The sequence below is a fragment of the Mirounga angustirostris genome, unplaced genomic scaffold (genome assembly GCF_029215605.1).
Source record: "Mirounga angustirostris isolate CCGP_5_RB_7025 unplaced genomic scaffold, mMirAng1.0.hap1 SCAF_5, whole genome shotgun sequence".
In the NCBI taxonomy this organism is placed as follows: Eukaryota; Metazoa; Chordata; class Mammalia; order Carnivora; family Phocidae; genus Mirounga; species Mirounga angustirostris.
The window spans coordinates 163,869,687-163,880,588 of NW_026991713.1; the positions used below are offsets into that span (position 1 = coordinate 163,869,687).

The 10,902-nt window shown below is 53.3% G+C and overlaps 1 protein-coding gene across 2 annotated transcripts; it reads right to left on the minus strand.

The window, feature by feature from the left end:
* Positions 1–1,995: 1,995 nt before the first annotated feature.
* ZNF668 (zinc finger protein 668) lies at positions 1,996–10,901 on the minus strand. Of its 2 annotated transcripts, none has more exons than XM_045875382.3 (3): positions 10,774–10,901; positions 3,984–4,658; positions 1,996–3,436 (listed from the first exon to the last, which is right to left on the minus strand). In XM_045875382.3, the coding sequence occupies exons 2-3, from the start codon at positions 4,634–4,636 to the stop codon at positions 2,224–2,226; spliced, it is 1,866 nt and encodes a 621-aa protein (XP_045731338.1). In that variant the 5' UTR covers positions 4,637–4,658; positions 10,774–10,901; the 3' UTR covers positions 1,996–2,223. The 2 variants fall into 2 exon arrangements, with proteins under 2 accessions (XP_045731338.1, XP_064449077.1); XM_064593007.1 differs by having other exon boundaries at positions 3,984–4,653; positions 10,774–10,874.
* Position 10,902: the final 1 nt, after the last annotated feature.

Genomic DNA, 10,902 nt, shown 5'->3' on the forward strand with positions numbered 1-10,902 from the left:
AAGAATATTCTATAGGAATTTGAGTACTAAGGTGTAATTAAGCCCAGATGGGAGTATACTAATTACACTGCTTTGCACTTTATTTTTTTCACTTGACATATTTTTGGGATATCTTTCAACCACATGGGTTAATAAGCCTCATTTTTTAAAAAAATAGCTGCAGAATATATTTTACAGCGGCTAGCCTTATTTAATTAGTCCTTTGCTAATGGACATTTAGGGTATTCCTGGTTATCACAAATTTTGCTGCACTGAACATTCTTTTCTTTTTTTTTTTTTAAAGATTTTATTTATTTATTTGAGAGAGAGAGAGCACATGAGGGGGGAGGGTCAGAGGGAGAAGCAGACTCCCTGCCAAGCAGGGAGCCCGACGCGGGACTCGATCCCGGGACTCCAGGATCATGACCTGAGCCGAAGGCAGTTGCTCAACCAACTGAGCCACCCAGGCGCCCCTCTTTTCTTTTTTTTTAAGATTTTATTTATTTGACAGGGAGAGACAGTGAGAGAGGGAATACAAGCAGGGGGAGTGGGAGAGGGAGAAGCAGGCTTCCCACAGAGCGGGGAGCCTAATGTGGGGCTCGATCCCAGGACCCTGGGATCATGACCTGAGCCGAAGGCAGATGCTTAATGGCTGAGCCACCCAGGCGCCCCTGCACTGAACATTCTTATCTTCAATTTTGCTGATGGAACATGGAAGTGGAAAAAGAACTCTGTGGTGTAATTCGTGGACGTGTGCTTGCCAAGGTATAGAGTATATGAATTTAACTTTTTAATAAACATGACCAAATCATCTTCCCAAAAGGTTATACCAATTCACATTAAACATGGGCCTTCTTTTTGTTCTTTAAAAAGTTGTGTAGCCTTCCAGAATATGGATATGACTATAATTTAACAGCCTATCTTTCTCCACTGATTTAAATAATCACATTTATCATAAACTAAATTCCCAGAAATAGGGCAGTTTCTAAACCTTTCTCCCCCACCCCATTGGCTAATGGATTCTTGTGCCAGTAATAACCTGTTTTAACTTCAGTGTGTTGCTATTTATCTAGTGTGTCAGATACATCACCTCAAATATGTATTACATAGAATTTTGGGCTTTTAAGTTCTATTAAAAACCTTTTTGGGGGTGCCTGGGTGGCTTAGTCTGTTAAGCCTTCAACTCTTGATTTAGGCTCTGGTCACAATCTCAGGGATCGAGCCCCAAGTCGGTCTTCATGCTCAGTGTGGAGTCGGCTGGAGGTTCTCTCCTCTCTCTCTGCCGCTCTGCCCCCCCCCCCACTCACGCATGCCCTCTCTAAAACAAACAAACAAACAAACAATCTTTAAAAAAACAAAAAACCTTTTTGGATGACAATGACTCTAAGGATTAAACTAGGAAGAATCAACATTTTTAATGTCTTTCCATTCAGGTACATGGTATGTCTCCATTCAGTTAGGGTTTATAACCTAATAACTCCAAAAGTTAGGGTTTATAACCTTTAGGATGATACCATTTTCTTCATATATGTTTTGCATGTTTCTTGTGAGGTTTATTCCTTCATAGTTTATGGGTTTTGTTGTTACTATGAATGGAACTCCTTTGTCCCCCAAGTGGGTTTTCTAGTTTGTTATTGCAGTATGCAGGAAATATTCTAATTTTGGACCTCGGTGTATTTTCTGTAAAAGGATAGAACTACTCAATAAGAGGTTTCCATGATGAAATAACTATGGCCTAAACAAAGACAAATAGATTTGTTCATTGTTGGACTTCTCAATGACTTTAATACACTTTTGATCACCAACAAACCCCAAGAAGAGCACAGGGAACGTCCTGTACTTCCTTGACCAGGGAACCCTTTGTCAAGACATTCTGAAAATATACATTGGGAAACAATGCAGCCAAAGACTCTTCTAGTTTCTAATCTGTCAGTCTAGGGGTCTCCACTGAACCTTACCGGATGCCCAAACTCCCACTCCCTTTTCCCCAACCAAAAAACAGAAGACAGCCCAGTGTCAAAGTGAAATGCTTTAATGAGTGTTACTCAGAACCACACGTGTCTCTCAACAGCTGCTGCCCGCCTCCATTGTCCCCAGCTCTTTGTTGGCAAGGAGAGCTAGCTGCCTGGGAGGGGGGGGGAGGGCAGGGATCTGGAGTCTAAAGAGTGAGCTGGGGCAGAGAGGTTCAGGAGACACCCTGTGAGGTCTGGGCTCTTGGGAGTGAAGTGGAGGGGGCGATGGGCCTCACGCAGGCCCCTCTTCAGGCATTCCTAGCAAAGCCACAAGGGGCTCGAGGGGCGTGGGGGTCCCGATGGGCACAGGGTGGGTGCGCTCGTGCTTGCGCAGGTCACTGGCACTCAAGAAGGCCTTGGGGCAGTGGGGGCAGGTGTAGGGGCGCACAGAGCTGTGGGTGCGGCTGTGTTTGCGCAGCCCTGCCCGGTCAGAGAAGCTCTTGCCGCACTGGGTGCAGGGAAAGGGCCGGAGCTCTGGGTGCGAGCGCTCATGCCGTCGCAGCAACGTCAGCGTGGAGAACGTCTCCTTGCACTCCCGGCACACAAACTGCGGTGGCTTCTCATCAACCTCCTCGCCCCCCACCTCGCCTGCTCCCCCCAAGGGACCAGGAGCCTCCCCAACCCCAGCATCTTGGCACTCCACATGTTCCACCGTCATGCCCACCACTTGCCACTGGGTGGCCATCACACCACCTGATTCCGGGGGCAGCCCCAGCAGCCCTGCTGGGGGGTCCCCTAGCCCTGCACCTGCTGCCGGGGCCGTGGAGCCCTCGCCTGCCACGCTGACTGGCAGTGCCAGCCCCACTACCAGCTCCTGCTGTGGGGGCGCCCCTGCGGCCTCGCTACTTCGATGGGTCCGCTCATGCTTCCTCAGGCTTGATGATACCACGAAGGACTTCCCGCAGGCGTTACAGTGGAAGGGGCGCTCGCCCGAGTGCACCCGGCTGTGCTTAGTGAGACTGGCTCGCTCGGCGAAGGCTCGCCCACACTCCTCACAGCGGAAGGGCCGCTGGCCCGAGTGCACCAACGCATGGCGCTTGAGGTCCCAAGACGCCACAAACGTCTTGTCACACTGCAGGCACTTGAACGGCCGGTCACCCGTGTGCACCCGCCGGTGCATGGCCAGGTCTGCCGGCTGCCGAAAGTCTTTGCCGCACTTCTCGCAGCGATAAGGCTTCACGCCCTCGTGCGCCCGCTGGTGGCGCCGGAAGCTCGAGGGGTCGGAGAACATGCGGCCGCAACGCGGGCACAGGAAGGGCTTCTCGCCGGAGTGGGTGCGCTCATGGCTCTGGTAGGAGCTCAGCTGCGTGAAGCCCTTGCCACAGGCTGGACAGCGATAGGGCTTCTGAGCCGCATGGATGCGCTGGTGGCACGTGAGCGAGGATGAGCGGGAGAAGCTCTTGCCGCACTCTGAGCAGAGGAAGGGGCGCTCACCGGTGTGGGACCTGTGGAGGACGCAGGACCAGACATGAAGGTGGCAGGCCTATCACCTGACCCCTGCTGCCTGTCCGCCCTGTACAGTAGGGGCTCCTAACATCCCTGGGGACCACAGGGCAGCACCCCGGAGTAAGAAACCTTCAGACTGGCTGTCTAGATCCCAGATAAGACCCCTCTCTGCACACCAAAGGCCAGGCTCCACTCCCACCTACGGGCCTCCAACCAGAGATCCTCTGGGTGGCACGACTTCCGGCCTTGCCCCCTTTCCAGCTGTCCAGGGACCCAGGCCAATTAGATCCCAGCGGAATCCTCCAGGGCTGGCTTCCAACGCAGTCGGCCCCGCCCCCGGCCCAGCTGGGGTACCCGCTTCTCGCGTTCGTGCGCTCGGCTCTCCCTACAGCCCCGCCCCCCTCATCTTCCATTGGCTCTTTTCACTCTTTGAGACTCAACCCCTGTTCCCATTGGTCACAGGGCAGCCTTGCCCCACCTCCGCCCCATTGGCCGGCTTCCCGAAGCTCTCCCCAGCCGGGATCAGCCACAGCACAGCGCCCTCACCGCTCGTGGTTGCGCAGGTCCTTGAGCTCCGCGTAGGCCTTGCCGCAGCGCTCGCAGCCGTACGGCCGCAGGCCCGCGTGCGTGCGCCGGTGTTTGCGGAACACCGAAGGGTCGGCGAAGCTCTTGCCGCAGTCGGCGCAAGCGTAGGGCCGCTCGCCCGTGTGACCACGCTGGTGAATCTTGAGCTTGGAGAGCGCGCCGTAGGCCTTGGGGCAATGAGCGCAGCGGAAGGGCAGCTCGCCAGCGTGCGAGGCCAGGTGCACGCGCAGGCACACGGGCTGCATGAAGCGGCGGCCACACTCGGGGCAAGGGAAGGGCTTTTCGCCAGTGTGGCTGCGGCCGTGACTGCGCAGCTCGGGTGCCGTCTTGTAGGCCTTGGGGCACAGCGGGCATGCATAAGGCCGAGGCTTAGCCGATGCACCTGACACCTTGTCCCCGCCAGCATCCTCTGCTTTGGGTTCTGTCTCCGGCTTCAGCTTCCCTTCCGCCACCTCTTCTGCGCAGTCTACAGGCCCATGTGTGGCAGCGTGACGCGCTGCCCTAGGCGCATTTGGAAATGTCTTAGTACAGGACAGGCACTTGTAGCGGCGACCGGAGCGCTTGTAGCCGGGGGCGGGGGCAGAGGGCCGGGCCTCGGCAGACTCCACCTCCATGGCTCCAATGGGCGGAACTTCTCTAGGAAAGAAGCAAAGTTAGACACAAGCCGCATGCCTTTGCAGATCTCCAAGGCCTCTCCTTGCTAAGGCCTCAAAGGGGAGCTCTGTCTTATCTGCATTTCTCTCACCAGGCATGGCCATATCTTTCCTTCCAAACATTCCTGGCTCTTACACTCTGCTCTCGAGTTTCCTCTCTGGTCTGTTCATTGATGAAAGAAGTTGGACCAGGTAACCTCAGAGGGGCCAAGAGAGGAGGTTGGCGTCATCAAAATGTCCACCTGTACTTCTCTCCCCAGCCTCTGGGCTTCTCCAAATGCTGTAGCATTCCCAGAAGGCCCAGGTTCCATTCATCTCACCATCCTCCTTCCTCAGCTCAGCGGCTAAGGCCTTGTGCCAGGGCACAGGGTCCTATGCAGGGCTGCAGACACAGAGGCTATGTGGATGTGGGTCTGGCCTGAAGGTTGCCAAGTGCCCAGGGAAGACAGAGGTAGGTCCGGAAGAAGGCAGAATTAGTGGGCTAACTGGTAATTGGCACCGTCTGTCCGAAGCAATAGGTCCCCAGTGTATGGATTTTGTCTTTCCCCTCTGGTTAGTCAGAGGCAGCAACTGTTTGCACAGAGTTCTGGCCTTGCACAGCTGGAAGGGACTCCACCCCAGGCAGGAATCCTGGTCCACCCTCTGCTCTGGAATTGCTGTTGGGCTCCTGTTCCCATAGCTCTGGTAATGGGGAACTCATTACCCTCAAGGCAGCTTGAGCCATTGCTAGCAGTTAGGAGTGTCTCAGTCATAATAGATATGTCTGATTTAGCCTGGCCTCCTGGGGCACGCGCTCTAGTTAGTCTTTCTCATTCAGTGCCCGGACACCCTCCACCCAGCTGCTCCTGGGGATCATGGCTGGGAGGAAATAGGATTAATGGCTGCATTAGTCTTAACACCAGCTCATCCTCCCAAGGGGATGAAAAGAAGAGGATTATGGGCAGATCCACTTAGGGAGTACTCAGCAGCAGCTGCTGGGGGGCGGCCAGTGTGAGGGGGTAAGGATGCTGCTATAGGCAGGGGAGGGAGCCAGGTGGGTCCAGAAGCTAGGCTGGGAAGAAGGAGACCTGAGTCTAGTACTCCTTTCTAGGCCTGTTTCCTCATCTGTATACCTCAGGGGCTGGTGGCTTCCAAGTTATGACCCACAGGAGCCCTTGGGGTAAGTGGCAAGGGCTGCATCTTTAGAGTCAGTATCCTTCTGCCCAGTGGCCCTGCCCCAGTCCCCTGCCCCTAGACACATAATATGCTATGTGTACAGGCAGCCAGAATCTTCTTCATAAAGTATCATGTCATACTTTGTCCCCTGCTCAATAACTTCCATGACTTCCATCACACCATGCAAGCTCCTAGGTCCCTCCTGGCTGTTACAAATCCCACCAATCCTTCCTTTGAGCCCCACTTCCCCAGGATGCTCTTCCTGCATCTCCCCTCTGGTTTTTGGCCCCAATCCCACACAACTTTGTTCTAACCTCAGTTTGTTCCCCCCACCCCCCACACTTTTCCCACTAAGTGCTGGGACTGGAAGGTGAATTAAAGGGCATGAGGCCTAACCTTCCCCGTGGCTTGAATTCCCCCTAGAAATCCCAGCGGATCCTTCCCTATCTCTGGATGAGGCAGTCACTACCTCCTTTCCAGACCATCTCTGGAAAGTCTGACTGATAAAGTTTCCCTTTAATAAAAATGATAGCTCCTATTTACTGAGCTCTTGTTAATAAAAGGCAGTATCCTAAGCTCTTTACATGTATTAACTCAAACTTCACATCAACAGCACCAGAAGAGTTCTATTATATAGATTCCTTTTCTACAGAGAAGGAAACTGAAGCCCAGAGAGACACTTAACAATGTGGTTAAGTGTCCCATCTCTGAAGCCAAACTAACTGCCTGGCTTCCAATCTTGCCTCACTCACTTCCTAGCTGTGACCTTGTGCCATTTACTTCATGCCATGGTACCTCGATTTTCTCATCTGAAAAATGGAGGTAATAATAGTACTTACTTCACAGTGTTGGTTGAGTTATATGAATAACTGCCCTCAATTATTGAGAGTCTTCTTAGAGCCAGACACTTTGCTGAGCGTGCTACCTTATTTCTCTCACAGCTTCCTGAGATAGAGATTCTTGTCTTCATTTTACAAACAAATGAACTGAGGTTCCAAGAGGTTTAGTGACTAGCCCATGGTCACAAAGCTAGACTCACAGCTGGGACTTGAATCCAGGTGTTTAACTTGCCTTGAGTTACTGGGATCTTTATCAGCTGTCTGGGCCCCCCAGACTTGTCTGCTGCCTCGGCCGGCCCTACACTGACCAGAACCCAGAGTTCAGGCCACATCTTCATGTTCTCTCATCCCTGTGGAACTGCCTTGAGGCCAGAACCCAGCACCCTTTATGTTTCTGTTTCCCTCTCAGAGGGCTTGACCCCTGGGTTCTAAGCTCTGGGCTTCAGTGTTCCTATCTGTGAACCAGAAATCAGATAGCTGGAGGTGTACATCTCTCCTCCTAAAGCACTTCCTTGGGGGAAAAGGTAGGGAAGCACCAGGTTGGTTGCAGCAGGTGCCCAGCTCCATGAAAAGCAGGGGACCATGTAGGCCAGGCCCCTATCTAAAATCCCACCATTAGGTCCTCACTTCATTGTTTACTAAGGACTCTTCCACCCACCACTCCCTAGACTGATGTTTCTCCAAGTCAGGTCTGTGAACCCCCTGCGTGAGAATAATCATCCAGAGAGTATGGGGTTGGACTCAGAAATCTGTACTTTAAACACGCTCTTGGGGTCATGACAGCCAACACTTAACACTTAAGAACCAAAGACACATCCTTAGGTCTTCACAAAGCTTCTAAGAGAGAGCCATTTTTACTAGGCCTCTCTTCAGATATGGAGATTCAGCCCCCCCCCCGCCCTCTGCCCCCCCACCAAGGGAAAACACTTGTATAAGGACACCAAGCTAGTCAAGAGGCCAGACTCAAATCCAAGTCTTCAGGCCCCTGGGCTGGGTTCTTTCTCTACCAGTCTGTATTTATTTCAGGTTTATGAGCCAGATCAGGAGATTTTCCACTGTTCCTAGGACAAAGACCTCTATCTTTTCCATGTGGAAGGCTACCTCACCTCCCACTCCTCTTTGTGGTCTTACGAGGCTCCACCCACACAGGCTCCCTTTCTTTTCCAAAAAGAGCTATGGCGCGCCTGGGTGGCTCAATTGGTTAAGCATCTGCCTTTGGCTCAGGTCATGATCCCAGGGGCCTGGGATCGAGCCCCGCATCCGGCTCCCTGCTCACTGGGAAGCCTGCTTCTCCCTTTGCCCCACCACCTGCTTGTGCTTTCCCTCTCTCTCTCTGTCAAATAAATGATAAAATCTTAAAAAAAAAAAAAAAAAAAAGAGTGAAATTCCTTTCCACCTCAGGGCCTTTGTACTAGTGGCTCCCTCTGCCAGAACCACTGTTCCCCAAGGATCATTGTGTAGCTATCTCTTTGATTTCATTTGGGCCTCAGCCCCCTGTCACCTCCTCAAAGAAGGCTTTCCTGACCACTTTTCCTTCTTCTTTTTTTTTTCTAAGATTTTATTTATTTATGTGAGAGAGAGAGAGAGCATGAGAGGGGGGAGGGTCAGAGAGAGAAGCAGACTCCCTGCTGGGCAGGGAGCCTGATGTGGGACTCGATCCTGGGACCCCAGGATCATGACCCGAGCCGAAGGCAGTCGCTTAACCAACTGAGCCACCCAGTCGCCCCTCCTGACCACCTTTTTTTTTTAAAAAAAAAAACATTTATTTATTTGACAGAGAGAGACACAGCGACAGAGGGAACACAAGCAGGGGGAGTGGGAGAGGGAGAAGCAGGCTTCCCGCTGAGCAGGGAGCCCAATGCGGGGCTCGATCCCAGGACTCTGGGATCATGACCTGAGCCGAAGGCAGATGCTTAATGGCTGAGCCACCCAGGCGCCCCTCCTGACCACCTTTCTTAATGCTGTTTGTATTCTTGCTAATCACTATCCCCTCCTCTTTAGTTTCCCATATGGCGCTCATTAGGATAACATTCTCTGCAAGCTTACCATGGGCCAGGTATCATTCTATGCATTTTGTGGGTACTCCTCAAGCTAAGCCTCACAACTGCCTAGAAATTTCTTATGGACTGAATGCGCGCATGCATGGAGAAGGCCATGTGAGGATATAACAAGAGGGTGGACATCTACAGGCCAGGAAGAGAGTCCTCACCAGGAACTGAATTGGCCAGCATCGTGATCTTGGACTTCCCAGCCTCCAGAACTGTGAGAAATAAATTTCTGTTGTTTAAGCCCCTTTAGTCTGGGGCTTAACGGGCCCGCACCTGGGGTTTTGTTGTTGTTGTTATGCATAGCCTGAACAGACTAAGTTAAACAGTATTATTTCTGCCATTTTACAGACAAGGATACTGAGGCACACAGACATGAAGGCGTGGACACAGCCAGTATTCAAAGTCAGGTGGTCTGGCTCTCAAACTTCTGCTTTCTGTCCTGATTGTTGCTTTGGTGCATTTACACATTTTATGGCTGGATTATTAATTCTCTGTCTCCAGCACCAGGGTCTAGGCTGGCAAAGAGCCAGGAACCTTCATTTTTTTTGGTATCCTCTACACCTAGAACTATGGCTGATGCCCCAAAACAAAGTGAATGAATCAACCTCTAAGACAGAACTCAAACCCAGGTCTATTGCCTCTGCCTCCTCCACAGTAGGGGTTTGTGAGAATATCTCTAAACAACTATTTATTAACTGAATTTCTCTGCCTTTCCAAGTTCACAAGGTCCAAATACCACCCAGTATCCCACAGTGGGTTCGTTGCTCTGGTGAGGGAGGCTTGTCTTTGCTTCACTACTGGCTTAGGAGGGAGAGGCAGGCCTGTGGCCTGAACAGGCTGTAAATGCCAGAGATGCATTGATTTCATTCCCAGACAGCTTAGGCTAGGACCCTGCGAGCTGGGATGAGGTAAAAAAGGAATTACTTTTCATCCCCTCTGCACCTTGGTCTCCCCATGTGTACGCAAGTAGACATCAATAAGGCCTCACCGGCCATGAGACCTGGTGAGATGGTGAATGGGGAACTGTAAACTGTGCGGAAGTGAGGGCTAATCATCTCCTAGGCCTCCAAGCTGGTCAGTTCACAACCTAATCCTCACCTACTTTTTCAGCCTCAGCTCCAGTGGCAGTGTCCCCCTCCCAACAGCAAACTAAGCCCCAGGCTCAATTCTCAAACTTTCTCACCTAAATGCATCTCCACTTGCAGTTCTCTCTGCCTCGGGAGCCCTTGCTTGCCTTCTCCCATGGGAAAAACTCTTTTGCATCCTTCAAACACCCCCTTCCTCAGTGCCCTCAAGAATGCTTAATAGGCAGTAGAGGTAAGGACGCCACGGCGCTCTGGGCCTCAGTTTTCTCATCAGTAAAATGGGATCTCTGAGGTACGTGGGAGATTGAAGGGCTTTAGGGCCTAAGAGACGCACTGAGAAGGGGCCTAGAGCTGCAGAAACCCTGCGCCTCCAGCTCCCAGCAACTATCTACACGTCGGCGCCCTCACCAGACAGCCCCGCAGGGCAGAGCCCTGGGCTGACTCGTCTCGGAAGGCTAGGAAAACGTGGCCTCGGAGAACGAGTCAAGAAGGAGTGAACGAAGAATGAGAGAATGAACAAATGAATGGGCCAAGGGCCGGACGCTGGACAAAGGCCTGCAAGATGGCGTTCTCTAGGACCGCGGGAGGGGCGACTAGCACCTCGGCCGGGGAGGGGTGCCGCCGGCGCCGGGGACCTTGTTAGGCGGGCCGCGCGCCTGGGACAAAAGCCCGCAACATGGCGGGCTCTAGGACCCCCAAGGCCCGCACCGTGCGAGGCAGACAGCCGCGCCGGCCGAGCCTAGGAGTCCGCAGCAGCCGGCCCGCGGGGACAGCCGGCGGGTTCTAGGACCCGCTGGGCCGGAGTCCGCCGGCGCCCTCCCGGGGCCGCACTCCTCCCGCCCCGCCCGCGCTGCTCGCGCCAGGCCAACTCCATCCGCCCTCTGCACCCAGAGGGAAACTGAGGCCTCTCGGACTGCGTCCGCGCTGGAGCGGCCCAGGGGTCCCCGCGGCTTCCCGCCGGCATTTCCTACCTTAACGAACTTGGGTTGGCTCCGTGGCGTCAGCGGCAGCTGCTCTCGCCGACGGAGCCCGGGACACTGCCAGGGAGGGGCAGGCGCTAGGACCCAGCGGGGGGAGGGGGGAAGGCGGGGCCGGCAAGC

Bases quoted from the DNA above. Each gene is read 5' to 3' on its own strand.
- ZNF668 (XM_045875382.3), bottom strand. From the start codon at position 4,636: ATGGAGGTGGAGTCTGCCGAGGCCCGGCCCTCTGCCCCCGCCCCCGGC. The intron at 3,437-3,983 runs GTGAGGGCGCTG...CGTCCTCCACAG, and splicing joins GACCTGCGCAACCACGAGCG to GTCCCACACCGGTGAGCGCC.